This window comes from Myzus persicae, unplaced genomic scaffold, assembly GCF_001856785.1.
Source record: "Myzus persicae strain clone G006 unplaced genomic scaffold, MPER_G0061.0, whole genome shotgun sequence".
In the NCBI taxonomy this organism is placed as follows: Eukaryota; Metazoa; Arthropoda; class Insecta; order Hemiptera; family Aphididae; genus Myzus; species Myzus persicae.
In genome coordinates, this window is record NW_019104006.1 from 1 (window position 1) to 26,155 (window position 26,155).

The 26,155-nt window shown below is 31.2% G+C and overlaps 1 protein-coding gene and 1 long non-coding RNA gene across 2 annotated transcripts in view; one reads left to right on the forward strand and one right to left on the reverse strand.

Moving 5' to 3' along the window:
* Positions 1-2,753: 2,753 nt before the first annotated feature.
* On the forward strand, positions 2,754-7,152 carry LOC111037514. The gene is made up of 2 exons (XR_002604890.1): positions 2,754-3,027; positions 4,734-7,152. It is a non-coding gene; the product is annotated as an uncharacterized LOC111037514 (long non-coding RNA).
* Positions 7,075-26,155, reverse strand: part of LOC111037508 (titin) — a 34,844-nt gene continuing 15,763 nt past the window's right edge. The window contains exons 19-62 of the mRNA XM_022320128.1: positions 25,862-26,119; positions 25,622-25,758; positions 24,889-25,552; positions 24,625-24,768; positions 24,165-24,563; positions 23,847-24,101; positions 23,629-23,772; positions 22,738-23,541; positions 22,513-22,651; positions 22,178-22,434; positions 21,957-22,093; positions 21,635-21,893; positions 21,295-21,552; positions 21,091-21,234; positions 20,768-21,022; positions 20,522-20,665; positions 20,203-20,460; positions 19,680-20,039; positions 19,440-19,616; positions 19,097-19,369; positions 18,732-19,021; positions 18,538-18,658; positions 18,069-18,474; positions 17,739-17,997; positions 17,265-17,678; positions 16,669-17,208; positions 15,547-15,753; positions 15,088-15,486; positions 14,681-14,942; positions 14,466-14,619; positions 14,092-14,225; positions 13,794-14,025; positions 13,560-13,731; positions 13,297-13,483; positions 12,387-12,616; positions 11,781-11,902; positions 11,491-11,647; positions 11,328-11,429; positions 11,064-11,264; positions 10,757-10,987; positions 10,379-10,682; positions 10,119-10,307; positions 9,893-10,056; positions 7,075-7,514 (exon numbers count right to left, since the gene is read on the reverse strand). Of these exons, the coding sequence (XP_022175820.1) occupies positions 7,374-7,514; positions 9,893-10,056; positions 10,119-10,307; positions 10,379-10,682; positions 10,757-10,987; positions 11,064-11,264; positions 11,328-11,429; positions 11,491-11,647; positions 11,781-11,902; positions 12,387-12,616; positions 13,297-13,483; positions 13,560-13,731; positions 13,794-14,025; positions 14,092-14,225; positions 14,466-14,619; positions 14,681-14,942; positions 15,088-15,486; positions 15,547-15,753; positions 16,669-17,208; positions 17,265-17,678; positions 17,739-17,997; positions 18,069-18,474; positions 18,538-18,658; positions 18,732-19,021; positions 19,097-19,369; positions 19,440-19,616; positions 19,680-20,039; positions 20,203-20,460; positions 20,522-20,665; positions 20,768-21,022; positions 21,091-21,234; positions 21,295-21,552; positions 21,635-21,893; positions 21,957-22,093; positions 22,178-22,434; positions 22,513-22,651; positions 22,738-23,541; positions 23,629-23,772; positions 23,847-24,101; positions 24,165-24,563; positions 24,625-24,768; positions 24,889-25,552; positions 25,622-25,758; positions 25,862-26,119 (11,084 nt within the window). The 3' untranslated portion in view covers positions 7,075-7,373. The remainder of the gene's footprint in view (positions 7,515-9,892; positions 10,057-10,118; positions 10,308-10,378; positions 10,683-10,756; positions 10,988-11,063; positions 11,265-11,327; positions 11,430-11,490; positions 11,648-11,780; positions 11,903-12,386; positions 12,617-13,296; positions 13,484-13,559; positions 13,732-13,793; positions 14,026-14,091; positions 14,226-14,465; positions 14,620-14,680; positions 14,943-15,087; positions 15,487-15,546; positions 15,754-16,668; positions 17,209-17,264; positions 17,679-17,738; positions 17,998-18,068; positions 18,475-18,537; positions 18,659-18,731; positions 19,022-19,096; positions 19,370-19,439; positions 19,617-19,679; positions 20,040-20,202; positions 20,461-20,521; positions 20,666-20,767; positions 21,023-21,090; positions 21,235-21,294; positions 21,553-21,634; positions 21,894-21,956; positions 22,094-22,177; positions 22,435-22,512; positions 22,652-22,737; positions 23,542-23,628; positions 23,773-23,846; positions 24,102-24,164; positions 24,564-24,624; positions 24,769-24,888; positions 25,553-25,621; positions 25,759-25,861; positions 26,120-26,155) is intronic.

Consider the following 26,155-nt stretch of genomic DNA (forward strand, 5'->3'; position numbering starts at 1 on the left):
AATTTCCTGTGTATCTTCGGTTACAGGAACGTCGTCCACCACAGGCATCTTGAAAGGTTTAAGAGTCACCTTTTCAACGGATTCTTTGGAAATTGGCTTCTTTTCAGTTTTAGTTTTCTTAAGAGTAACAGTCTCTTCTCGCCATGGAACTAATGGTTTTCTTTTCTGTTCAGTTGGGAATTCTTCAAGCGGGGACTCCTTGACTTTCTCAATAGTAGGTTTGTCTTTCTTGTTTACTGCGTCGGTAGCAATTTCCTCATCTTTGACCACAGTTTTGGTTTTCCTGACGTTTCTATCGCCTTTCTCGAGGACTGTTTCCACTACTTCAGTAGCCTCAATTTCCGGTGTTTCTTCGGTTACAGGAACATCATCCACCAATGGCTTCTTGAAAGGTTTAAGAGTAACCTTTTCAACGGATTCTTTGGAAATCGGCTTCTTTTCAGTTTTTGTTTTCTTAAGAGTAACAGTTTCTTCACGCCATGGTACTGTTAGTTTTCTTTCTTGCTGATCGGTTTTATCGATTTTTTCTTTGATTAGCCATTGACGCGTATTGTCATTTTGTTGTTCATTTATTTGCCCTTCGGTTTCAATATCTGCAGTACTTCCAATTTTTAATTTGGGTTTGTATTCGTCTGGAACGATTTCATAATTCTCAGTTGGCTGTTCTCCGAAATAAAATTTACTTTGATTTTTTTGATTGGGAAGAAGTATATCTTCGGATTGTGTTACTTGTTTTATTGTTTTCAGTTTTTTAGGTTCTATCATTTCTCCTGATAGTTGTGAGTTTTCCTTTTGTGATGTGTTTTTATTTTTGAAAATCATTTCTGTTGATGTTACGAATGTTTCATCATTCCTTTGTTGTTCTGATGTATATGGTTGAGTTTTTTGTTCCTTTTCCATAGTTCGTGTTAAAACTTTGTTCAATATATCTTTCGCAAACAATTTGTTATCGACTTTCTTTGTATATAACTGAGTTAACTTATTTGTTACCTCGCCAACTATTTCTTTTTTGTCATTTTCGTTTAATGTCACGATATCACCTTGTTTCATTTTTTTTACTAAAACTTGATTTATTATTTGTTTTGCTTTTTCTACATCTTTAGTATCAATTTTATTTTGTATTAAGGTAAATATCTGTTCTGTAACGTATGTATATATGAATCTACCTTCTTGTTTAACTGTGATTAAATCACCAATTTCTGTAGGTTCAATAAGTACATTCTCAGTAATTATGCTTTTCGCTTCTACTGAGGTTTTTCTGATTCTGTCTATTACGATTCCTCTTCGCCATGGCAATAAATCATTATTTTTTTGTAATCCTTTTTTATCACTTTTAATATTTTTTATAGAAAATTGAGGACCTATTTCTTTTGTTTTTCCTAACCCTTGATTTAGTTGTATACTATCCACTACACCTTTATCGTCAAATGTACCAAGTTTATAAGTTACCCCGTGTTGTCCTGTAAAAACATTATTAGTTGTCTTAGATTTAAATTACAGCTATTAAGTATGAATAAATAGTAAATAGTCAAAATAAAAATAGTAAATTCTTTAAATAGTTTTTATTATGTAGCTTTAACAATTTACCTCCCACAAGTAAATGACTCATTATATTTGTCTTACTCAGTGTCACATGGAATTCATAACTAATTTTAAAACTTTTAAACTAAATCTTTAATATGTGGGCAACACTTTTTTATTTTCGAGGTCATTAAGAGTATTGTTTTTATTATTATAAATATATTATTAAATTATATATATGTGTGAAGATTTTATATACAGAGATTTTTGAAATTTGGCAATTGTAGAATCTATTTATTTCTGTTCTACAATAAATCAAATTAAAATGTTCTTTTAATATTGTTCTACTGCCATTTTCATGGATTTTCTTGTGTTCCACCATTTTAATATTTATGTTAGAGATTTTTTTATTAATTTAAACTTTAGCATTCCATGAATAACAAAAAAAAATGTTAAAATATAGATGAACAGTCATAAGCATTCTTTTAACTGTCATCAAATTATTTTCTTATTTATAATTGTTTTATATTGAATGATGTCAAAACATGTTTTAGATTCAAATAAAAAATGTTCAACTCATTTTTTTTAAATATGGTAAATTAATCTATAGTTTTAATTAATAATTGAATATATCTTACAATACATTACAATTTAATATTATGTATAGAAATTGTATTGTATAGTACTCAAATGTCCACATTAAATGTGATAAATAATTGACATCCCTAATCGTTAGTAGCTGTGCCAGATGTTTTAAATATTTATTGATATTCTAAATCTATTTTATTGATTGAAATATTTAAATAATGCATTAAAATAATAGTATTATAACAAAACTATCATTACAACTAAAAGATTATAGATTTTGAACATTATTTTCGATTCAAGTCTATATTGTATAACTTTTAATATAATATATTATATATCAGACCATATTCCAATAACCATATACTCGTAGTTATAAATATTACCATAAATAGAAGTAAAATATAGTCGTTTCTGCTTTATTGTCACATATGGAAACGTTTTGTGTATTTTATTCTAAAATATTACATTATGTAATATGTAATGCGTAAAGTAATGCTTAATATAATAACTAATAAATTAATTTAAAACTCAAAGGCAGCCAAATGCATTTGGCATGTGGAACAATGACTGTTCATCGACATAATTGTCATATGATTAATGTTTGGCATTCAAATTATTATTATTATTATTATAATAGATTTTTTCTGTTTTGTTTCTTCTTGGTAGGAGTTCAAATCTACCGGCGGCATGTTGAAGGTTTCATCGATGTACCGCATGTGTAGTGGCCCCCCAAGTGTGATGAAAGAGTTATTATTGCTAACCGAGAAGGGGAGATGCTACAGATGCCAACGTGCTACTGTAGAACAGTACGGTCTGAGGCTTCTGTCAAAAACATTCATACAAGTACGGCAAGAAAACAAGATTTCTATAATACTACTCCTATCTACTACTACTACTACTGTGTCTACTACTGAAAATGTGAGTATTATATTTTAAATAATAATATAACATAATTTGTTTAAAATTTAATTTCAAATTCAATAATACAATTTTATTTTTTATTATAATTACCAAACTATGGCAAAACATTTTAGAATTTATCGTATTTTTTTTATATAAATTAAAAAAACTAACTAATTTAACCTAGTGTAATTAACAACTTGTTTGCACTTGTACATCTGTATTCTGTATGTTATATGAATTTTATCATTTAACTTTCATTATTAAAAAATATGCAGATGGGCATAGATAACATGACTAAAAATTAGTATCATAATTAAATGATGCAGTACAATATACAGAAAAAACAGACAAATACTTGTAGAATTTAAATACAGTTAGAAAAATATTATAATAAATAAACAATGATGTACCTAGACTTACAAAAAAAATAATAATTTCAATTGAAATACATTTCAAAAATACTCAATTCAAAAAGCTTATTTTTCTGTAATCAATGATTGTTAATAGGTAATAAAAAGTAAGATTTCAAAATATTCTAATAACAATTAGGTATACAGAAAACGCAAACCCTCACTGCAATGAGATACGATTAGATCATATTTTTTAAACACACTACAATTGGAGCATTCTATGTAACTTTGAATTGTATAAATAAAATAGTTAAACAAAAATGTGATTCCTTTTATTTGTAAAAAGCATAAATAAACAACAATGATCTAACGCGCGGTTCTGTACTTGGCTCCTCGTATTATTTATAATATGTATACTCATATATATTTATATCTATACACAATGTTGTGTTCTGTGAGTATAATCGGGATTATCGAGGCCATACAATTACAATATACATAGATGTAGACGTAGTTTTCATACTGACTCATACAATATAAATGTCTAACACATAAACTTAAAACTAAACTTCTCAACTTCAGGTCTTAAATAATCTGTTCTAGATGTACATTATAAGTAGGTAATAACCACGATAAAAAAACAACAATATTATAATATATGTTCAATAAAAAAAAACGAACATCATGTTTATTAATAAATCAAAAACAGAAACGTTTCGAGGTAGCTAGGTAATGCAACCGTGACTACGCAAAGATTCGCATTAGATTCGCATTAGTCACGCACGGCGAAACGTACCAATTAAATCAAATAAATTTTACGGTCAGGTAATCAACGAGCTTTGTGTGAAAACTTGCGACAGTCGTGTAAGTCACGGACGCTCGTATAATTTTTTTGCCGGTTTCATGTGTAATGCGTTAGACGACTGTGAAAAATGGCTATTTTTAAACGAATTTCAATGTTTGCGGCTTTTTGGCAAACCGCGTAATCTTCGGCGGTGGCGGTGGAGCTGGGAATCCCGATTTTTCCGGAACGCGTCTGTAGGTCTGCATGACCCGATTACACGTACCTAGGTATCACGCCAGGTAACGACACGACCCGCCTGGCTAAAAATAATACCATGACGGGACGACACACGTCGCCGTGGCGTATAGGTATGACAATATGACCATATAAGACCGCAATTATCGTAACTTGGACGATGATAAATAACATTTATCTCGGGCGAAAGGTGATCGCGGACGCCGTAAGCCCTAACTGCGACGTCGCGCGTTGAAGCAATACAAATATTATTATCATGTTACAAAACGGCCGAGGCCGTGTTGCAAAACTAGTTTTTCACTATAGTCCATCGTTGGTTTTGTTTGTTACAGACTCGCAGCGGATCCGCTGTGTTCGACCAGTTCGCGGACGACTACATCATCGTTTGGCAGCCAAGAACGTTTCGGCGATTTACTATTGTACAATAATAATATAATATTGTATTCTAATTCTATATTTATACAAATCATATAGTTGTATACACATAAAATAACTATATTGTTTTTTTTTCTAATTAATATTTTAATCTTTTTTCCAAAAATAAAGCCACACATCGTTTGTATTTTATGATTTTTCCGATGATAATGATCGCTTGTTGTCTTATTGATTGCAAAAGTTTATTCCATCTCATGATATTTTTCTAAACAGTCTTTAAGCAGCGGTGGCAGTAGCAGTGGCGGCAGCAATGATGACGGAGGCGGTGGCAGTTCGATTCGGAGCGTCTCCAGCATCTGCAGATGTATGTATACAGGCGGGGCCTTGAGGATTCGTTGCCGGATTTTTTTTCACTCTCTTTTCAGGGTCATAAATCATTTTTTTTTTCTCTCTTGACGCTTATCCTGCGATTCATCGCTGTGCACAGATGTCACACGGCCGTCGTTACGACAATCAATTAGAATCGCCAAAAGACTGACGCGTGCCAAGTGTATAATCAACACAATGTTGTGAGTTTTAATTATAAACGGCCGTGTGATTAGGTACAAAAACGTGAGTTAAAAAATTTTCCCTTGGTAAAAAAGTGCCACCGCCGTGTATGAGTTTATTCTGTCCACGCGCATGTGTGTGTAATGTTTAAACACACACACCGAAGAATTTCCATAAATAGTGACTCGCCGAGGGTTGTGCGCACGTCACAAGGCAGTACCAAGCACCACCAGTCAGTTAGTTCAAAAATAGATTGCCTTAACAATAATACTGTATTACTTCTATCTCCCTCTATCTTTCTCCCAACGTCCCTGTCAAGATCTGTCGGTGTGTCTATCTCTCTCTGTCTCGTTATCTATCCATATCTCCCCCTCCCTCCCTCACTCTCTCTCTCTCTCTCTCTCCCTCTCTTTCTCTCTCTCTCTCTCTGTCGCTCACCGTTCCTGTTAGCTATACTCCCACACAGACGTTTCTGGTCCTTACACATTTCCCCCTTGGCGGATTACCGTGAACACAAACATTGCATACAACAACTGCAGTTAAATTATGGCCCCGATAATTAAATGGCATTGCTTTCATATTTAAATATACACACCGATTCGCAGAATCGTCGAGTGCAAAATAATACGAACAGTGGCAAAAAAGGAAATCTTCCTAGACACGGCCAAGGTGGCAATCGGTTGAACAACTTCCGAAGGGCCGCGGCGCGAGAGGAACAACAGATTCATTTGTTGCCATATTGGTATTCAATCTTCTCGATTATTACTAATATTATTATTGCCGGGGTGGTGGTGCTTACTACGATTAGTTATTCAGTCTGCGGTTCAACGTTTCCCGGCATTTTAACCCAAGTTCAAGTTTTTTTTTTGGCTCTTTAGTCATTAACATTTTTGCATCGTTAACACAGTGAAGCGAAATCGTTGGTGTAGGGCAGAATAATTTTATTCTACAAAAGAAATTAAAACAAAAAAACTTGAACCGCTCACGCTGGATCGGCGGTATCGTTCATTACAACACACTGATTTTGTTTGAACTATTTCAATGGTGCCTTTTGATTTGTATTTTTTCTGTCAATTTAATGGTTAAAACATGAGTCTTACTGCAATATTTTTTGACATGAGGCATATCCACAGATAAATCCTACAGTACTGACATATTCTGTTTTGTGACATAATTTTAAATTCTAACTCGACATCGTCGTGTTTACGGACGTACTTTTCGGTTGCAAATCTGTTACTAGGATCATACATTAATTACTAAGAAATAAAAATCCGACGTCAAATCGTAATTAGGTACCTCGAACGTTTCGCAAATCAGCAAAAAGGAAATATTGTCCATTTAGTTTCTTATTTAAGTTTTGCAACCGATGGCTTATGTTCTATTAATACTACTTATTGGCTAAATTACAGGATACATAAGTACTTGCATTCAATAAACGTTTATTAAACATAATAATGTAATATTTGTTAATACAATTTATTATATAATCGCACCAGCTTAAATAATTTAATAAATATAATATGATTATATAAAAACAAAATAAAAATCAAGTTAAAAATGAAAAATACATTTTGATAACAATAATTATAGCCGCGAAAGCCATTTTAATAAATAAGACAAAATTCTTGTAGCACACTTAAAATTAATTCTAATAAATAAATAATAAGAAATAATTCGTATAATTGTATGGCACTTGATAAGTATTCATGGGTTAAAACAAAGCCTAAACACTAAGCTTTATAGATTATCATTTTCAGTATCGGCATTATTAAAATGATAAATAGCACTCAACCTTGAAGGATTGACTAAAAAAGAGAGAGGGAGAGAGAAGAAACAAATAAAACCTAAGCATATTTTTCCCTCAGGAAAATTCGTGGTTCTTAAATTAATATTTGAAAGCACAGGTAGCATTTCCATATGTGACTTAACGATAATATTTTAATTCTATTAACCGACACAGTATATATATGTTATGATACATCATGTATTATAAATATATATATACTGTACAAATATATATTTGATTATATGATTATACGTAATCGTGATTATTTCTTACTTTTCACCGTAAGTTTGGCCGAGGTCTCTACTTGTCCAGCGCTATTTGTGGCACGGCAAGTGAATACACCAGAATCTTCTTCGTATGTAGATGTTATCAATAGAACGGCCATGTTACCTTCGTACATCATCTGTAATCGTGCATAGAAAATGTTCATAAATTCAAACACGAAATATAATATTTACTAAATTAAGAAACTAAATACCTAACCTGATAATCGTCATATAATAATGAATAACCATTTATTAAAATTAAAATTTGTTTAACAATTATAGATGATAATTTCATACATTATAAACATGTCAGATCAGACGACTAGTGCTGTTCTAAATATACGTTTTATTAAGTTGCTAATTATTAATTATTACATTGTACCTATAGGTATGTAGGTGCTTAATGTATACATTTATTTTTAAACTATTTTAGATTATGACGGAGGTATGTTTGGTTTTACAATAAATACGTTTTTTAATTACGGAAAACACTTTTGTATAAAACTAACTAGAGTAATTATTTTTTCTCTTTATACTCTTTTATACTTCAGATTCTGAGTGGAACGAAGTAAACATAAGTTTTACAATAAATTGTGTTTTTGAGTTGAGATAAGTTAATTTGGGTGCAAAACTAATTTATTTAACTTTTATAAACAATTATTAAGATATACAAGATGATTCACCAAGCATGCGGCACTCATTTTTACCATTTTTACCTCATTCAATCATTCAAGTCCGGATTTTTGGATTTTTTAAAAATGTTGAAGACCATTTTTTTCAAATTCTAGAACTATTTTGTATTCTGTGGTGATACAAACTTCTGTTTTTCAAATGTGAACCCCCTTCCTCTTTTTTTACAGTAAATTATTTAGTGGATTACTTTTTATTGAAAATGTTGATGTATCTACATATTTCAAAATTCTAACAAGTAGTTTCTCAGTTACTAAAATGTTTATTCGAAGGTTATCAAAACTGATGTAATATTGGATCTAATATTTATTATACTAGGATCATTTTTACAAATTATTAATGTTGATAGATTAATATTAAGGGTATTCAATACCGTCATTTTCTGTATTTGTCTAACACACGCGTAACAGGATTTTAGACGGGTTTTTTGCAAAATGTACCAATTTATTTGATGAAACAATAAAAATTCTAAAAACAGATTTCAATTTGGCGTCAAGATTACTTGAGATCGACTTTTCCACTTTTTTGATATTATCCCCCCCCCCCCAAAAAAAAAAAAAATGCTCAAAAACAGTGTATTAAAAAATTGTCATACTTCAATTTTTGGAGAAGTTAAAATCAAAAAGTCAAAAATTTGGGAAAGTCGATCTCAAGTAGACCTGACGACAAATTCAAAACTATTTTCAGAGTACATTATCGCTTCACTTTACCAAGCTATTAACAAAAAACACGTCTAAAATCCTGTGCATGTGTTCAATAAATACAGATAATTACGGTAGGTATCCCCTAAATCACCAAAATGTTTAAATCAAGAAAGACCCATATCTTCTAAACCTATAATTGTTGACCTATTTCCCTGTACACTAAGTTGAATCACTCAAAAGTTACTGTTCCAATTTTGTTATATCAATATTTTCAGAAAAATTTCCGGCAAAAAATAATTTACTGTTGAAAAGGGGGGAGGGTCTTATTTGAAAAGTAGAGGTTTGTGTCACTACGAGACACACTTCAGGTAAAAAGTGGTCTTTTAGTATCTTTAAAAATTCCAAAAACCACAATTTTAATAATTTCATTATTAAAAGAGAAAATGGAGGCTAGCATGCTTGGTACACCCTGTACATGGAAAAATCAAATGTTTTCATATGACATAATACATAATACTTATAGATTAGAAATTGAGCAAAGATAGTAATAATCACTTAAAAAAATAACTTTGGAAATCAGGAATGAAAAAAAAACAATAAAAGCAAACATGATATTAGAATATCTACAGGTACATAGCACATAAAAAGAACCAAAATAAGATTTAATTATTATAGTCTAAAAAATACTAATATATACATATATATATATTCGTTAAAGTGTACTATTATTAATTTTTGATTAGCGACAAAAAATTAAAATCGATTTAATCAAAAATTGAATTTGAGTAAAAAATTCAGTTCTTTCCAACCCCCCATCTTTCTAGAAGTATTGAGAGTTTTGTAATTTTGTTTGGGGGGATTAAAAAAAGAACCAACCCGATCCAGATTCAGATTTTCTACCATAGACAACCCTCAAAATAAAGTTCGAAACATTTTTCTACCATAAAAAGTGCTACGACTAAAAAAGTATATACCTATTACCATTGTAAAATAATAATTACAATAAGTTAGACCACTCAAAATCTAAAACTATATTCATAGGCTTGGAATAATTGTAGTTAGGTCAGATGTAAGTAGTACTTCGGAAAAATTACGAACCCATATTTATATTTTAATTTTATATCTTATACTCATATATTAGATATGTCATTCGAATTATAGATATACAAATTACAACTCACCTTAAAATCTGGCGTTTCGGGAATAAGTGTTCCTTCTCTGAACCATTGTACAGACGGTGACGGTTGACCCGACACTTGAGTGCGGAACTGAGCCGAATTACCTTCTGGGACGATAACGTCTCTCATTGGGCTCAAAGTTGGAGCTACGTCTTGATTTTCGGGCACTGAAACATTATTATATGATACATTAAATATTGTTCACATGGAAAAAAATTTCACGACTAACCAATGACTTTCAAATTAGCTGACAGTACAGCCTGGCCACCAGCATTCGACACTAGACACTTATACGTGCCTTCGTCCTCTGGGAACACTTCGGATATATGAAGTGATACCGTTTCCCCGTCTTGCGTCATTCGGAAATATTTTGAAGGTTTAATCACTTTATCGCCTTTTTGCCATTTTACTGATATTGCTGTGATAATTAAAAAAAAAAACAATATGAATACAAAGTTATCACCTTTTAATTTTTTTTGTGTGACTTACGAGGTTGTCCAGATATCTTACAGCTGAACGTCACGGGTTGTCCCTCATGAATCACTTGTCCGGATAACGGCTGAGTGATTGTTGGTGCCTGTTCTTTACCACTGGGTTTTGATTTGGGCTTATCCTTCTGTTCCAAGGGTTGGACTACCAACGGAGCTTCACACCTTGCTTCGCCAGAATTGTTGATGGCCACACACTCATAGGTTCCGCTGTCTTCGGTAACTGACTCGATAATCAAGAGCGTGTATTGGTTGTCTTCGTCCACTGTTTTGTAACGAATGTCCTGGGTGATTTTCTTTCCGTTCTATATTAGAATAATTTTGAAATCGTTTTTAAAAACATACATTTTGTGAGAACTACCGTATTTTAATTACATACCTTTAACCAATATACATCCAGTGGCTTATTAGCGCTGATTTTAACGTCAAACCTGACTAGTTGGCCGGCTTTCACGACCGCTGCTTGCATTGTAGTAAGGAAACTCGGTGGACCGGGTCCTTTCCTACCGACTTGTTTACGTTCTTCGACAAGTAGATTGGCACTGCATTTTGCTTTGCCGCCTCTATTCTCCGCGATGACGGCAAACACACCAGAATCTTCCATAAAAACCTTAAAACCAAAATAATATTATATAATATTCAGATCAATTTGTCCCGTTTGTGTATTGAATAATATAAATTATTACTTGTCTAATAACTAGTATGGACTTTGTACTAAACGTGTGTATTTGAAAGTCAGGTGAATTTTGTATTAAAAAGTCTTCTCTGTACCATTTAATCGTGGGTATTGGTTCGCCATCGAATTCGACTTCAAACCGCGCTTGATCCTGTTCGAATGCACGACAGGGTTGAATTTTAGTTGTAAATATTGGTGGTTTGGACGGTTCCTTGAAAAAAAAATAATAACGTATATAAAATATTCATATTATCATTAATGGTTATTTTCTTACAACTTTTCCTTGGACTACCCTTTCTTGGTTTTTTTGTGTGTGTTCTACTTCAGTTGTCTCTGTAGCAGTAATTTTTCTGCGTATTTCTTTATCACCTTGTATCTGCGTGATAAATATAAATAAATATTCGAAAGTTAATCTTAATTCTTTAATTTCTACTCACTTCTTTTTGTGTTTGTTGTTGTTTTGCTACGTGAATTTCTTTTCCGTGCACCGAAGATTCGGAAGGATCAGGTATTTGTTGACTTTGATCCCCACCCCGTGCTTTAAGTAACTTTGTTTTTTGCCAAGGCATTAATTCTTCTTTTTTATCTTTATCTCTAAATAAAATAAATTACGTTTTATAGTTCATTATATAAAATTGTATACTAAATATGGTATTTTAGAATTAATTAAAAATATGTTTATTAATTAATTTCAGTAAATAAAAACTTTATTTTATTGTGCACTTACAAAGATTCTTCGTAATTTTTAGACATATTTTTAGATGTAGTTTTCAATTTCTCGCCTGCTAATGTTACTTGATGATTAGCTTCTCTGATTCTAGCCTCTTTTACCACCTGATCTCCTTCCAACTATACACCAAATCAATAAATTATGAAAAATGTGTAATTTCCAAAATATTATGTTTAAATTAGTTTTGTTTGTTTTTGAAAGAATGATTAATTCTTTAAAAAATAATTAGTATAACCACCACTTTTATAACAATGTAATAAAAGAGTCTATAATCAATAACATAGTAAAAATCAAGTTGTTAAAAATCCAAATGTTGTGAATGTTATTTTGTGTTTAGTGATCAATTATAATTTTTACTTGTTTTATCAATTATTGATCATAAAATTTCTAATAATTCACCAGTATTTTGAAAACGTGGTCTATAGGTATGATCTGATAAAGATCTTAATAATTAATATTAATGTACCAAAAAATAAAACATTGGATTTCAGTTTTTTTTAGTCAATGCTATTATCATAAAGTAAGTAGGTATAAGTACAAAAAAGTGATAATGTTTAAATAAAAAAATATTAATATTTTTTAATTTGTACAACATTTACTCACTTTACTCAATTTACTATAATAATCTTCATTCTTCTTTTGTTTTACAGCTTCAGTCCATTCGGGTTTTGCCTCATTTAATTGTTTTTGTTTCATTTGATCTCCGACCGTTGATATAATCATGTTACTATAATCAACATTTTGAACATTTGATGCTCTATCAGTAAACACTTTTTCTAGTTCATTCTCTTTAAGATCCCTTTGATACTGCACCAAATCACTGTCGTACCAAGCTAAACATACATTTCAATTACAATTTGTCTTCATACATTTGTCAAATGATAACAATTGGATAAAAGGTACCTCAATTCATGCAATACACGTACATTAAAATAAAATTTCAAAATACTATGTGAAAAATTTAACAATGGGTATTCAAAACATACAAAAGGATAAAAGTTTAAAACTTCTTAAAATTATTAGAAAGAGCAATAAAATATTAAAAAGCATTGGTAGTTGTAAAGTTTATTTTTATTACACAATATTTACATGTAGAATATTATTATAAAACATTAAGTTTAAAAAAAAACAACACAATACCTGATTCAATACTCCAAAAATTGAAATGCTGTAGATAGTTAGTAGAAGCTACGAAGAATTCCTCTTGACAAGCCAATTTACCATGTTAGAAAAGCCTTATATAGTTGGATATAAAGGAAAAGAATTGGAAAAGTATGTGTATTTTTGAGTTTTGTGTTGTGCATAAGTGTAGAAATATTTTGTTTTAATATTAAATCTACATACTTGAATATTATTGATTATTATAGCATTATTTACCTCCCAAGACTTGCACAGTGCATAGCCTATTTTGACATAGGTACTTTATAAATTATATAACGTTCACAATCATGAAAAAGTAATTTTAAGCGTCTTCCATTGATGTTTTTATGCGTTAACACATATTTATACTTACGTCTAGGTGAGTTCTTCAAAACTCCTCTATAATCGTCATGTCTTGAATTCACAGTCAGCATTGTTTCGACACGAGTTTCTCCACACGCATTCCTTGCAATAACTTCAACTTTACCGTGGTCATATTGCCTTGTCTTTGGTATGTCAAGATGCCACATTCCGTCATAATTTAATTTGTATCTCATTCCCTACAATAAACCATTTATTTATATTAAATCATAAACTAACAAATTTGATAAACCCAAATATTTATTCAATACTTACATTGACCACAGTGTTTCCATTGACTAGCCACATAACTCTTGGTCTTGGGAAACCAGTGACTCTACAACAGAATCTAGCCCAATCGCCTTCACATATAGTGACAGGTTCTGGCTTGCTTACAAATTGTGGCGGTTCTCTGCGTTTTTCTTCTTCTTCTTTCATTTCAGGTGTTCTAAAAATGTTATAAATCAATCAGAAATATCTAATTTTATTATATTATTATATTATACTTACACTTGCCATGACGCTTCCATTTCTCTTATTTTTTCAATACTCTTCATTCCCTTAGGGAGCTGTGAATCATAAATGATACCTGGCTTACCAGATGTTTTTATGGTAGCTCTTGTTTCATCTTGACCATATAAATTAGTAGCCCTACAAACATATTCTCCACTGTCTTCAGGATAAATCCAACCAAAATTCATTGCAACATAGCCGAAATCATAAATCGGATTAAATCTATTCTCTGTAAAATAATAATAAGATAGTTATTAAATTGAAATTTTCCTGTATATTAATTAATTAAACATACTGTGTCTTAGTGGTTTTCCATTTAAGAACCACTCAACCTTCATATTAGGATCACCAACTGGAGCTAATTGACATTCAAATTTGGTTGATTCCATTTCAACTAATGACAACTGATCTTTAATTTGGGTGACAAATCTAAAATTAAAATTAAAAAACATTATTTTTATCTTTCTTTCTCGTGGCATCATGTTGGTGAGATAATTCAGTAAATGAACATAAATAACAGTAAATAATAGTAAGATTGTATTTAAAATATGGTGATATTAAAAAAATTGTGTTTCTGAAGCTGAACATCAAATTTACACAGCATATCCATTGATTCTTCTTCTTAAAAAACATTCATAAAATAAGAAAATAATAAAAAAATTAACTTACCTTGGTGGTTGTTTTTTCTCAACTTCATACAAATCATCTATGGTTAAATGAATCTCAGATGTGTATTTTTTAATAGCTGCTTCCATTTGAGTCAAAGCTTCTGACTTTTTCATACCTTTTGGTACTTGATTTTGAAGTAATATCGTTGGGAGCTCTGTAAATTAAAAAAATATTAGGTCAGTATGTTTAAAGATCAGAAATTAATGTAAACGTACGTTTGCAAGTAACCATAGCTTTAGTAATGGCTTCACCGTGATCATTTACAGCTCTACAAATGTACTCTCCTGAGTCTTCAGAATACATAGAAAGTATATCCAAAGATACAAAACCCAAATCAAATATAGATTTGTATCTATGCCCAGAAGGTAATGGTTTCCCATTTCTGTACCATTCTACTCTTAATTTTGGATCATTTTTAGGCTCAACCCTGGTTTCAAAATGCACCGAACTTGCTTCTTCAACTGTTGTTGACTCAATCTGTGTATTAAAACATAATACGACTATTAACTTTTTCAATCAAAACATTATCAATAATATTCAAATGAAAAAATTAAACATAATAAGTTATAAAAAACAACAGTGTTTTTTTTTTTTTACTAAATATTTATTACAAGTTTTTTACCTGAGATAAGAATTTTGGTGGCATTGCTTCTATCTCATCATGGATTTTTTTTTCTTGTACTGGACCTTGCTCTAAAGCTTTTAACTTTTCTCCACTCATTCCTTCTGGTAATTGTGATTCCAATATGACATTTTGTTTGGCAATGCACGTTAATTTTGCTTTAGTAAAGGCAGTTCCCCATTTATTTGTTGCACGACATATATATTCGCCAGAATCTCGAGAGTAAACATAGTCCATATCCAAAGATATAAATCCAAAATCATTTATCACATGTACACGTGAGCCAGTAGCGAAAGGTTTTCCATTGAAAAACCAATCTATCCGTAATGTGGAGTCATTAACAGGTTCCACTCTACATTCAAAATGTACAGATTTGGCTTCTTGAACATCCAATGCATCCTAAAAAATATTTATTATTATTTTGGATTCTTAATAATAAATTAATTATAAGAAAATAACCTTCAGTTCTACAGTGAACCTAGGAGGATTTGGTTTTTCATCTTCAGCCAATATTTCTTCCCGTTTATACATATTCTCTTCGAGCTTTTGAATACTTTTTGTACCAGATCTAAATGTGTTAGGCAATTGAGGTTCTAAAACTATACCTTGCCTGCCTTTTACTTGTAACTTACAAGTTACTGTTGCTTCTCCATGTTTATTGGTAGCCTAAAGTAAGAATTACTTATTAAAACTCTTTTATACTTACATCGTAAACAATAATTTTTATTATTATTAATTTATAAATAAATGTGTATTTTATATTATAATATAATACAACTAAAAAGTAAGATTCATTATACCAAAATATACAACAGACTCCATACAAATGGATCTGTGTATGTCAAGGAATGAAATTGTTAGTACTAAATGAATGAAGGTTTTAATATTTTTTAAATATTTAAATGTTCTGACTATTAAATATAAATTTATTTTTGATTATTGGATTAGATATTATGAATATTTATTGAGGAAAATCATATAAACATATATACAACATAATATTATATAATAAGTCATATAAAATCCCTATAATTACAAAATTGTCTATGGTTTGAGGGGAGTAATACAATTTTTTCATAAATTACTATTTATAAACTTATTTATTTATTTACTAATTAAAAAAAAATGTACAAAGTAAGACAGGATCATGGGTAATATTAAGAATGTAATTATATAGGGTGTTCCATGAGGATACACCCATTAGCCGTAGAAAGGGACTCGCCACTAGAATAAAAACCGGCTTTTTTGCCGGTATACCTATAAACTAAAAAAATGATTAAAAATCACGAAATCAATAAAAATAAAATGTTGAAAGGTCAATATTTTCAGAAAAATAAACTCTATATAATGGAAACCTTCAATTGTTTCAAAAATAAAATATGTATAGTCCTTATTTCTACGAGTCTAATAAGAAAAACAGGTTTATGATATATTTATTATCTCGGGAGATATTGCAATGGGTAAATCCTTGCAGGTCACCCTGTATTGTACTTACACAATACTATACAATTATCCATAATCAATGGTATTATATATATTATATATAAAATATAACTGGACTTTAAATTTACAAAAACTAACCTTGCATGTATAAAGACCAGAATCTCTAATATAAACACCAGCTACTTCAAGGATAACAAATCCAAAATCATTGATAGTTTTTATACGTGATCCGGCAGATAATACTTTGCCATTATGGAACCAAGTAACGGTCATGCTTGCATCGTTGGATGGCACAAGCCTGCATTCAAAATGAGCCAACGAATTTTCAGACAAACTAAGATCACCTGGTGTTGTAATAAATTCTGGTGCTCTTCCCAGATCATCTTCAGTTTCAATAGTTGCTCTTGATTTTCCAAGACCTTCAAGCTCTGCAATTCTGTCAATAGTAGTGTCCATTCCTTTTGGAAGCTGTGATTCAAAAATGATACTTCTCTTTCCTTGAACTTTCATGCTGGCTGTAGTGACAGCTTCACCATAATGGTTGGAAGCTCGACATGAATATTCTCCAGAATCTTCAGGATATACTGGAGATATTTCCAATATAACAAAACCAAACTCACAGAAAGTCCTAAATCTAGAACCAGCTTTTAATGGTTTTCCATTCCAGAACCATTCCACCTAATAATTAAAAATATTATTGAAACTGATTTTGTAATGTTAATTTGTGGATTTACCTTTAAGTTAGGATCGTCAATAGGTATCAGGCGACCTTCAAAATGTGCACTTTCACCTTCTCGTAAGCTATCAATATTGGATAATGGTTCAGTAAACATTGGAGCTTGGCGATTTTCTACAGATACTCTTTCATCTTTAACTCTGAGAGTTAAATCTTCAAGAGTTTGAATTTTTTCTAATCCTCCTTCCATTCCCCGAGGCAGTTGAGAATCTAAGATCAAATTGGTTTTGGACGAACAACGAAGATTTGCCTTAGTAGAATCAGTTCCTGCTTTATTGGATGCTCTACACTCGTATACACCGGAGTTCTCTTCATAACAATACAGTATATCCAATATTACTATACCAAAATCGTGGAATGTTCTAAACCTATGACCATGTTGTAGCTTTTCACCATTGAAATACCACTCAACCTGAAAAAAATGCATTCATAAAATTCATTTTTAGGGTTTTAATAAAATTCTAGAACATACAACAAGGTTTGGATCGTTCACTGGTGTAACTCGAGCTTCAAAGTGAGCACTTTGACCTTCTTTTAAATTTGGTATGTCGACCAATTGAGTTGTGAATTTAGGAGCTTCTAACACAGGAGATGATGCAAATCCAACTGGTTGTCCTGTTGCGTTTTCTAACTCTCGAATTCTAGCTAAAGAAGTAGGTTGCAATGAATCTAAATACACACCACCTTTTCCGGAGTACTGAATAGTGGCTTTAGTTATATCTTCCCCGTACCTTGATGAAAAATAAAATTTTTTATTCAGAATTTCATAAATTGTTCTTATTAATTAAAACTTTAAACCTACTTATTGCTTGCTTTACACACATATTCTCCAGAATCGTGGTTTTGTATATATGCTATATCCATGACGACAAATCCAAAATCGGAAATCATTTTTACGCGATTTTTGTGTAATAGCGGTTGGCCATTGTGGAACCATTCTACTTTTAAATCAGGGTCATTGACAGGTATTAACGTGCATTCAAAATGTGCAGAATCCCCATCCTTTAAGCCAATAAGAGTCTGAATTTGAGATGTGAATTTTGGTTTTTGACCAGTTATTCTTTCTACACATTCTAGTGTAACACTCATCTCTGCAGATCCATAATCATTTGTTGCTCTACAAGTGTAAGTCCCTGTATCTGCTATTTTAGTACCAAGAATTTCAAGAACGACCATTCCAAATGCATATATTGTACGAATACGGTGACCTAGATAATTTAAAATTAATTAATACATGAATACTGAAGACTCAAATCTAACAGTCAACTTACTAGCTTCGATGGCATTTCCATTGTAGAACCATTCAACAACCATTTTCTGATCACCAACAGGTGTTAATGAAGCTTCATAATGAGCAATTTCACCTTCGCTTAAGAATCCAAGATCTTTGAACTATATCACAAAATAAAAATTGACAATAAAGAAAATATGTAAGTATATACTATATAATTTTTATTTATATTACTTGTGAAGTAAAAACAGGTGCATGCCCAGTCTCTTTGTCAGTAATTCCTTGTTTTTGCCTTTGTAAAGATTCTTCCAAGCTTTGAATTTTTTCTAATCCTTCTTCTCCTTTTGGGTGTTGAGTGTGTTCAATTAATCCTTTGTTGCTACTACAATACACAGTTGTTGAAGTATATGTTTCTCCAGAATGGTTATATGCTTTGCATGTATACACTCCTTGATCTCGTTCGTACACATCAGTTAAATCCAAACTTATAAAACCAAAATCATTGTTTGTCTTAAAACGTGATCCTAAAAGTAAAATAAAGTTTTTCCAAAATTGAAGTAATGACTTAAATAATCAAAAAATTGTTAATGGAATTTTACCTAGATCAAGAACTTTTCCATTAAAGTACCATTCAATTTTGAGATTGGGGTCATTCTTGGGTTCAACTTGTGCCTCCAAATGCAGTGGTTTACTTTCAGCTAATATGAATTCAGCTTCAAGGGGTACAACAAATATTGGTTTTGGGAATGTAGCCTCAGGCAAAGATGCTTGCCGTTGATATTTAGAAGCAAGATTATCTTCTACTTTTTGTACCTTTTCTAATCCAGTCTTTCCTTGTGGATGTTGTGTATCTAAATGAATACCTTGGAGACCTTCATAATTAAAATAATAATTAATTGTGTATATGAACTAGTGTATAAAAACGTAAATAATTGATATTACCTGTACATTTTAATGTTCCAGTGGTTACAGCCTGGCCTTTGCTATTACTAGCTCTGCAAGTATATATCCCAGAATCTTCTGAGTATGCATGGTGTATATCTAATGTCACAAAACCAAAATCATAGGCAGACTTAAATCTTGCTGCACTTTGAAGTGGTTTACCATTTACAAACCAATCTGCCAAATATAAATACAATGTTTACTCAAAATTCAATAATATATTTTTAAATATTTAAATACCAATTTTCAAAGTTGGATCTTTGGAAGGTTCTACTTGACATTCAAAATGAACATCATTTCCTTCTTTACATTCCCAGTTATTAAGATGAGAAATGAAAACAGGGCTTTCAAAAACTGGTTCTGGTCCTTCAACTTGTCCAGTATGTGGTTTTTCCAAATCTTCAATTTTTGAAAGTGATTCAGGGTGTAAAGTGTTACTCAATAACCAATGGCTATCAGATATTTTTAATGTACAAGTTGAAACAGCTTCGCCCAAAAGATTTGATGCTTTGCATGTATAGATAGCTGAATCATCTGGTCTCAAACTATTTATTGCTAATGTGACCAAACCAAAATCAAAAGTGCTGCGTATTCTTGAACCTAAAATAATGGATATTAAAATGAATAATAATGATTCATAAAGTATAAGGGATTATTTAACTAACAATTATTTAAGAAAATAAAATGTATTTACATAAAATTGCATTTACATGTTTTATTTTTTTTATAAGAGATAAATTTAACATAAATTATGTTAACATACCAGTTGTTAATGTGACTCCATTTTTAAACCATTCAATTCGAAGATTAGGATCTGCTCTAGGTTCTACTTGAGCCTCTAAATGAACATGCTGACCTTCAGCTAAATGGTCTTGATTTTGCAAATGTGACGTAAAAACAGGTGCTTGTTGTGGTCTTGTATCAATAAACATTTCAGGAACTTTATTCATTTCTGCTTCTTTAAGTTGGATTTTTTCCCATGCATCAGGTTGTAATGGTTCATGAATAATTGATGAGCGATCTAACATAAAATTTTAAATAACTATATGTAACAAATAATATGTATTTGAGTTACTAATTACGTTTTATTTTCATTGAAGTGGAAGAAACCGCTTCTCCAGCTCTGTTAATAGCTTTGCATGTATAAACTCCAGAATCTTCTGCCACAGTTGAGCTGATATCCAAAGTAACAAAGCCAAAATCATTTGTAACATGGAATCTTGAACCTATTTAAAAAAAATAAAAAATAAATATTAAATAAGATACCTTACATGCAATTTTTATAAATAAATTTAAACTATTCAAATTATTTAAGTTGTACAACTTACCCATTTTCAATTCGACTCCATTCACATACCATTCAAAACGTAATGTTGGATCACCTACTGGTACAACTCTACATTCGAAATGAGCATGTTGACCTTCGATAAGCTCCGAAGGGCCTGTAAGGAGTTGTGTGAAAATTGGTTTCTCAAATGATCTCTCTGCCTCTTCTCTCTTCAATGGCTCTTGACCACGTTCTAGTTCAACAATTTTTTTAAGACCTTCTGGATGTTGACTCTCTAACTGAATATCGGATTTTGCTAAACAAAAGAATTTTTTTCATAATATTATCAAAATTACAATTATTAACTTTTTTTATATTATTTACTTCTAACTCTCATAGAGGCTGTTGAAACCGCCTCTCCAAGAGCATTTGTGGCTTTACAACTATATACCCCATTATCTTCATCTCTTACATGAGAAATATCTAAAGATATATACCCAAAGTCATATGTTTTTGTGATTCTTGAACCTAAACAAAATGTTTACCAATATAATATTGTTTCAAATTGATAAAAAATGTCACTAATACTTGTTTCTAATGGTTTTTCATTTCTAAACCATTCGACAGTCATCGACGAATCACCAATTGGGATAAGACGACATTCAAAGTGAGCTGTTTGTCCTTCATTTATGCTGTCAATATTTTGTAAAGGTTGTGTGAACATTGGTCTTTGTTTTGATATAGGTTCTGAATAATCTGCACGTTTGAAAGGCACAGCCATTTCTAACTCTTTTATTTTTTCTAATCCTTCAGGTCTTTGAGAGTCCAAAATAATACTCCCTCCTCCTATTATGCAAGACATTGTACATTTTATTCCTGTATATATTTCTATATGTCTATATAATTCTTATTTTTAGTTATTAAATACCTTGAACTAATAAATTAATATTCGAAGTAGCTTGACCCAATTCATTGGTAGCTTTAACCGTATACTTTCCGGCATCTTCAGGAACAACATGGCCAATATCCAAAGATATGTAACCAAAGTCATATGTAGTATGGAAACGAGAAGCAGATCCAAGTGGCTTATCATTATGGAAGAATTCAACTTTCAATTTAGAATCGTGTACAGGTTTTACTTGACACTCAAAGTGGGCTGTTTTTCCTTCAGCTACCTCAGTAGTGCCCTGTTAAAATATTATTATGTTTTTTAATACTATTGAAATTGAGAAGTGTAAATAAAAATATACCCATAGATCAGTTAATGTTGGTGCCGTTGGTGGAGGCTCATTGATTTCCAGTTTTGCTGGGCGTCCTTGAGCTTCAAGTTCACGAATCTTTTCCAAACCATCAGGATGCTGCGTTTCTAAGTAGATACTTCTACGAGCTATTTAAAAAAATTATAATAAATGTTATAAAAGTATATATAAAATTTAAAGGACATAAAATGTTCATAAATAAATTTACTTACATGCAACATTTATCTGACAAGTATTTACTGCTTCTCCTTTTTTATTAGTGGCTTTACACATATAGGTACCAGAATCTTCAGCATATGCATACAAAATATCCAATGCAACATATCCAAAATCATGGGTAGTCTTAAAACGATGACCTGTTTTAATTGCAACTCCATTAACAAACCATTCTATTTTCAAATCAGCATCATTAATTGGTTCAATTCGAGTTTCTAAATGAGCATGTTCTCCTTCTTTCAATAATTCAAGGCTAAACATGCATAAATAAAATAAAACAATTAAAATATAATATAATATGTTATATAAAAGAACAAATAATTTTATTTACCTGTTAAGAGGTGTAAGGAATACTGGTTTTTGAAGTTCAAATACAGCTTCTTGAGCCGTAGGTCTTTCGTAGGCTTCAAGTTGTTTAATCTTTTTCAATCTATCTTCATCCAAAGTGTCCAACTGAAGACCAGATTTGGCTAAATAAATAAAAGTTGTTATTTAATACAATAATAATAATCTTTAATAAAATTGAAAAATAATTTATTGATTAAAAAAAACTTACAGTCGACTGTTACTATGCAAGTAGTGACCGCTTCTCCGGCAGCATTTTTGGCTTTGCACATGTATGTACCTGAATCTTCAGGATAAGCATACAGTACATCCAAAGCAACAAATCCAAAATCATAAACTGTCTTAAATCTGTGGCCTTGAGGTATTGGTATTCCATTTCTATACCACTCAACCTTCATAGTTGGGTCATTAACTGGAATTAATGTAGCTTCAAGATGTACACTGCGTCCCTCTGGAAGATGTTCTATATTCTTAAGAGGTCGCCCAAATTGAGGTTTCTCTGTCATTAAAACATCTTCAGCAGCTGCTCTCTTAAATCTAGAGTCGTCTTCTAAATATTGTATTTTGTTCAAAGCTCCTTGGTGTTGAGTATCACTAATAATTGATGCTCTAGATTGAACTCCTAGCTTCACTGATGACTCGGCCCTACCGAGTTTGTTGATTGCCCTACAAGTATATTCTCCAGAATCTTCTGGTAAAGCAGATAGAACATCTAATGACGCAAAACCAAAATCATAAGTTGTTCTAAATCTATGTCCTGTTTGTAATGGTTTCCCATTGTGTAACCATTCTAATTGCAGTGTATGATCAGGATAAGGCTCTATACGGCATTCATAATGGGCACTTTGACCTTCAATTAAACTTTCAGTTCCATTTAATGGCACAATAAACTTAGGTGCTTCAGTAACTTCCACTTCTTTTTGTTCTACTCGCTTGTACCTATTAGAATCTTCGAGCTGTCTTAATTTATCTAATGCTGCTTCGTGTTGACTTTCCAATTGAAGAGAATCTTTAGCTGAAACACAAAATTAGGTATTTAGTATTATTTTAAAGTTCTTATATTTTTAAAATTAACTAATAATAAGTTTAAAATAATGCTCACAATGCACATTAAGTGTGGCTGAGGTTACTGCTTGTCCTAAATCATTTATAGCTCTGCATGTATAAGTACCAGAATCCTCAGGATAGACATATTTAAGATTAAGAGCAACGTAACCAAAATCATGCATTGTCGATACACGATTAGCTAAAAATGTTAAATTAAAATTTTATTTTTATTTAACAGTTTAAGATTGTTAATATATTGAACGGTATACATACATGCTTGAATAGGAATTCCATTTCTTAACCATTCTACTTTTAATTTGTCGTCGCCCACTGGTATTAATCTTGCTTCAAAATGAGCAGGCTGACTTTCAATCATTGTGATATCTCTCATAGGTTGAGTAAATACTGGAGCTTGTGTTACTGCATCTTCTATGACTGATTGACGTTGATAACGGTTTGAATTTTCAAGCTGAGCTAAACGACCTAATGCATCTTCGTGTTGAGATTCCAAATAAATTGACTTTCTCGCTAAAATTATATTTAATTAAATTGTTAAAAAAATTATTTGAATAAATTATTTTATAAACTTACATTGAACATTGAGATTTCCTGATGTAATAGATTGTCCTAACCAATTAGTTGCGCGACATGTGTATGTGCCAGAATCTTCAGGTAAACATTGAAGAATATCCAATGCAACAAATCCAAAGTTATTAGTTTCAGTAAATCGAGATCCGAATTTAATTGGGACATTATTATGGAACCATTCAACTTTCATGGTGTTATCAGATACTGGGATTAATCTACATTCAAAATGAGCTCGTTGGCCTTCCTTAATATCACAATGCTTCAATGAAGTAGTGAAAATTGGAGCCTGAGTAGTTGTTTCTTCGATATCTTCTCTTCTATTGTACCTAGATTTTTCTTCAAGATATTGAATTTGTTCAAGACCCATTTCATTTTGAGTATCTGTTACGATACCTGATGAACCTGCATAAAAAAAAATTTAAAAATCACTAGATTATAATTAAGTAATAATAAAATTATTTACTTCTGCAGGTAAGATGAACATTTGTTTCATCAACACCGAGTAAATTAACAGCCCGGCACGTATAAGTTCCAGTGTCTTCTTCAATGACATCTATGATATCTAAGGCCACATATCCGAAATCATGAATGGGTCTAAAGCGATGACCTATTAAAATTATAAAATTATATTGTAATAAAATAATATAATATAGTTATATACTTGTATTAAAATTATGAAAAATATATATAGTTTGTTGATCATTGTATTACTTCAAATTTATCTTACCAATAATAATTGGTTTTCCATTTTTAAACCACTGGACTTCCAAGTTAGAATCAGTGACTGGTTCTAATTTACATTCAAAATGAGCATGCTGTCCTTCTTTTAAATTGTCCACATTCTTTGGTTTGGTCAAAAAACGAGGTTTTATTTTAACAGACTCTTCAATCATTTCAGCCTTTTTGTATCTCGCCGAATCTTCTAGATATTGTATTTTTTCCAGACCATGTGGATGTTGTGAATCTAATATTAAATTCTGTTTAGCAATCACTTTCACTGAGCTGGAGGTAACAGCTTCGCCCATTTCATTTCTAGCTTGGCAAGTATATACTCCAGAATCTTCAGGATATACACTTAATAAATCCAATGCTACATAATCAAAATCATAGGCAGGGCGGAACCTATGCCCTGTTTTTACTGGACGTCCGTTAACTAGCCAATCAATTTTCATAGTTGGATCTCCAACTGGTTTTAATCTACATTCTAAATGTACATTTGTACCTTCAGATGTCTGAATATTATGTAATGGTTTTGTGAACTGTGGGGCTTGCATAATACTTTCTTCTTCGGTTGTCATTTTTTGATATCTTGAAGCGTCTTCTAACATTTGTATCTGCTCTAATGCATACTCATTTTGACTTTCAGTTAATATATCTGATCGGCAGAGTACCTGAATAAAATTCAAAATATTAGATACCTAACATTCATATCAAAATAGTGTGATACACAAAATATTTACATTGACACAAGCAGATGTATGAGCTGATCCTAAATGGTTAGTAGCTCTCACAGTGTATTCACCAGAGTCAATCGATGTGACATGTATGATATCCAAAGCAACATATCCAAAATCATAGTAAGTACGGAATCTTGAACCTTTTGGAAACATAGTATTTTGATAGATTGTTTATATTAAATATTTTTTGTATAGACTTATACATTAATTAAATTATTAAGGTAAATCTGAATTAATAATTACCAACTGTTACAGGTTTTCCATTTTGGAACCATTCAACTCTCATTGTAGGATCACCCATAGGCTCAAGACGGCATTCCAAATGAACATTTTTACCCTCATTTAATGGTGCAGGGTCGCTCAATGGTTGTATAAATATGGGTTTTGACTTTGAAATTTCCTCAATATCATACTGAGGTTCGGTGAATTTTTTAGATTCAAGATAAGGCGCTTTTTCGACTACTCCGCGATGCATAGTAGATGTATCAATATTTGAACGGACTAAAAGTATATGTAAAATAATTAAAAATTAGGTAC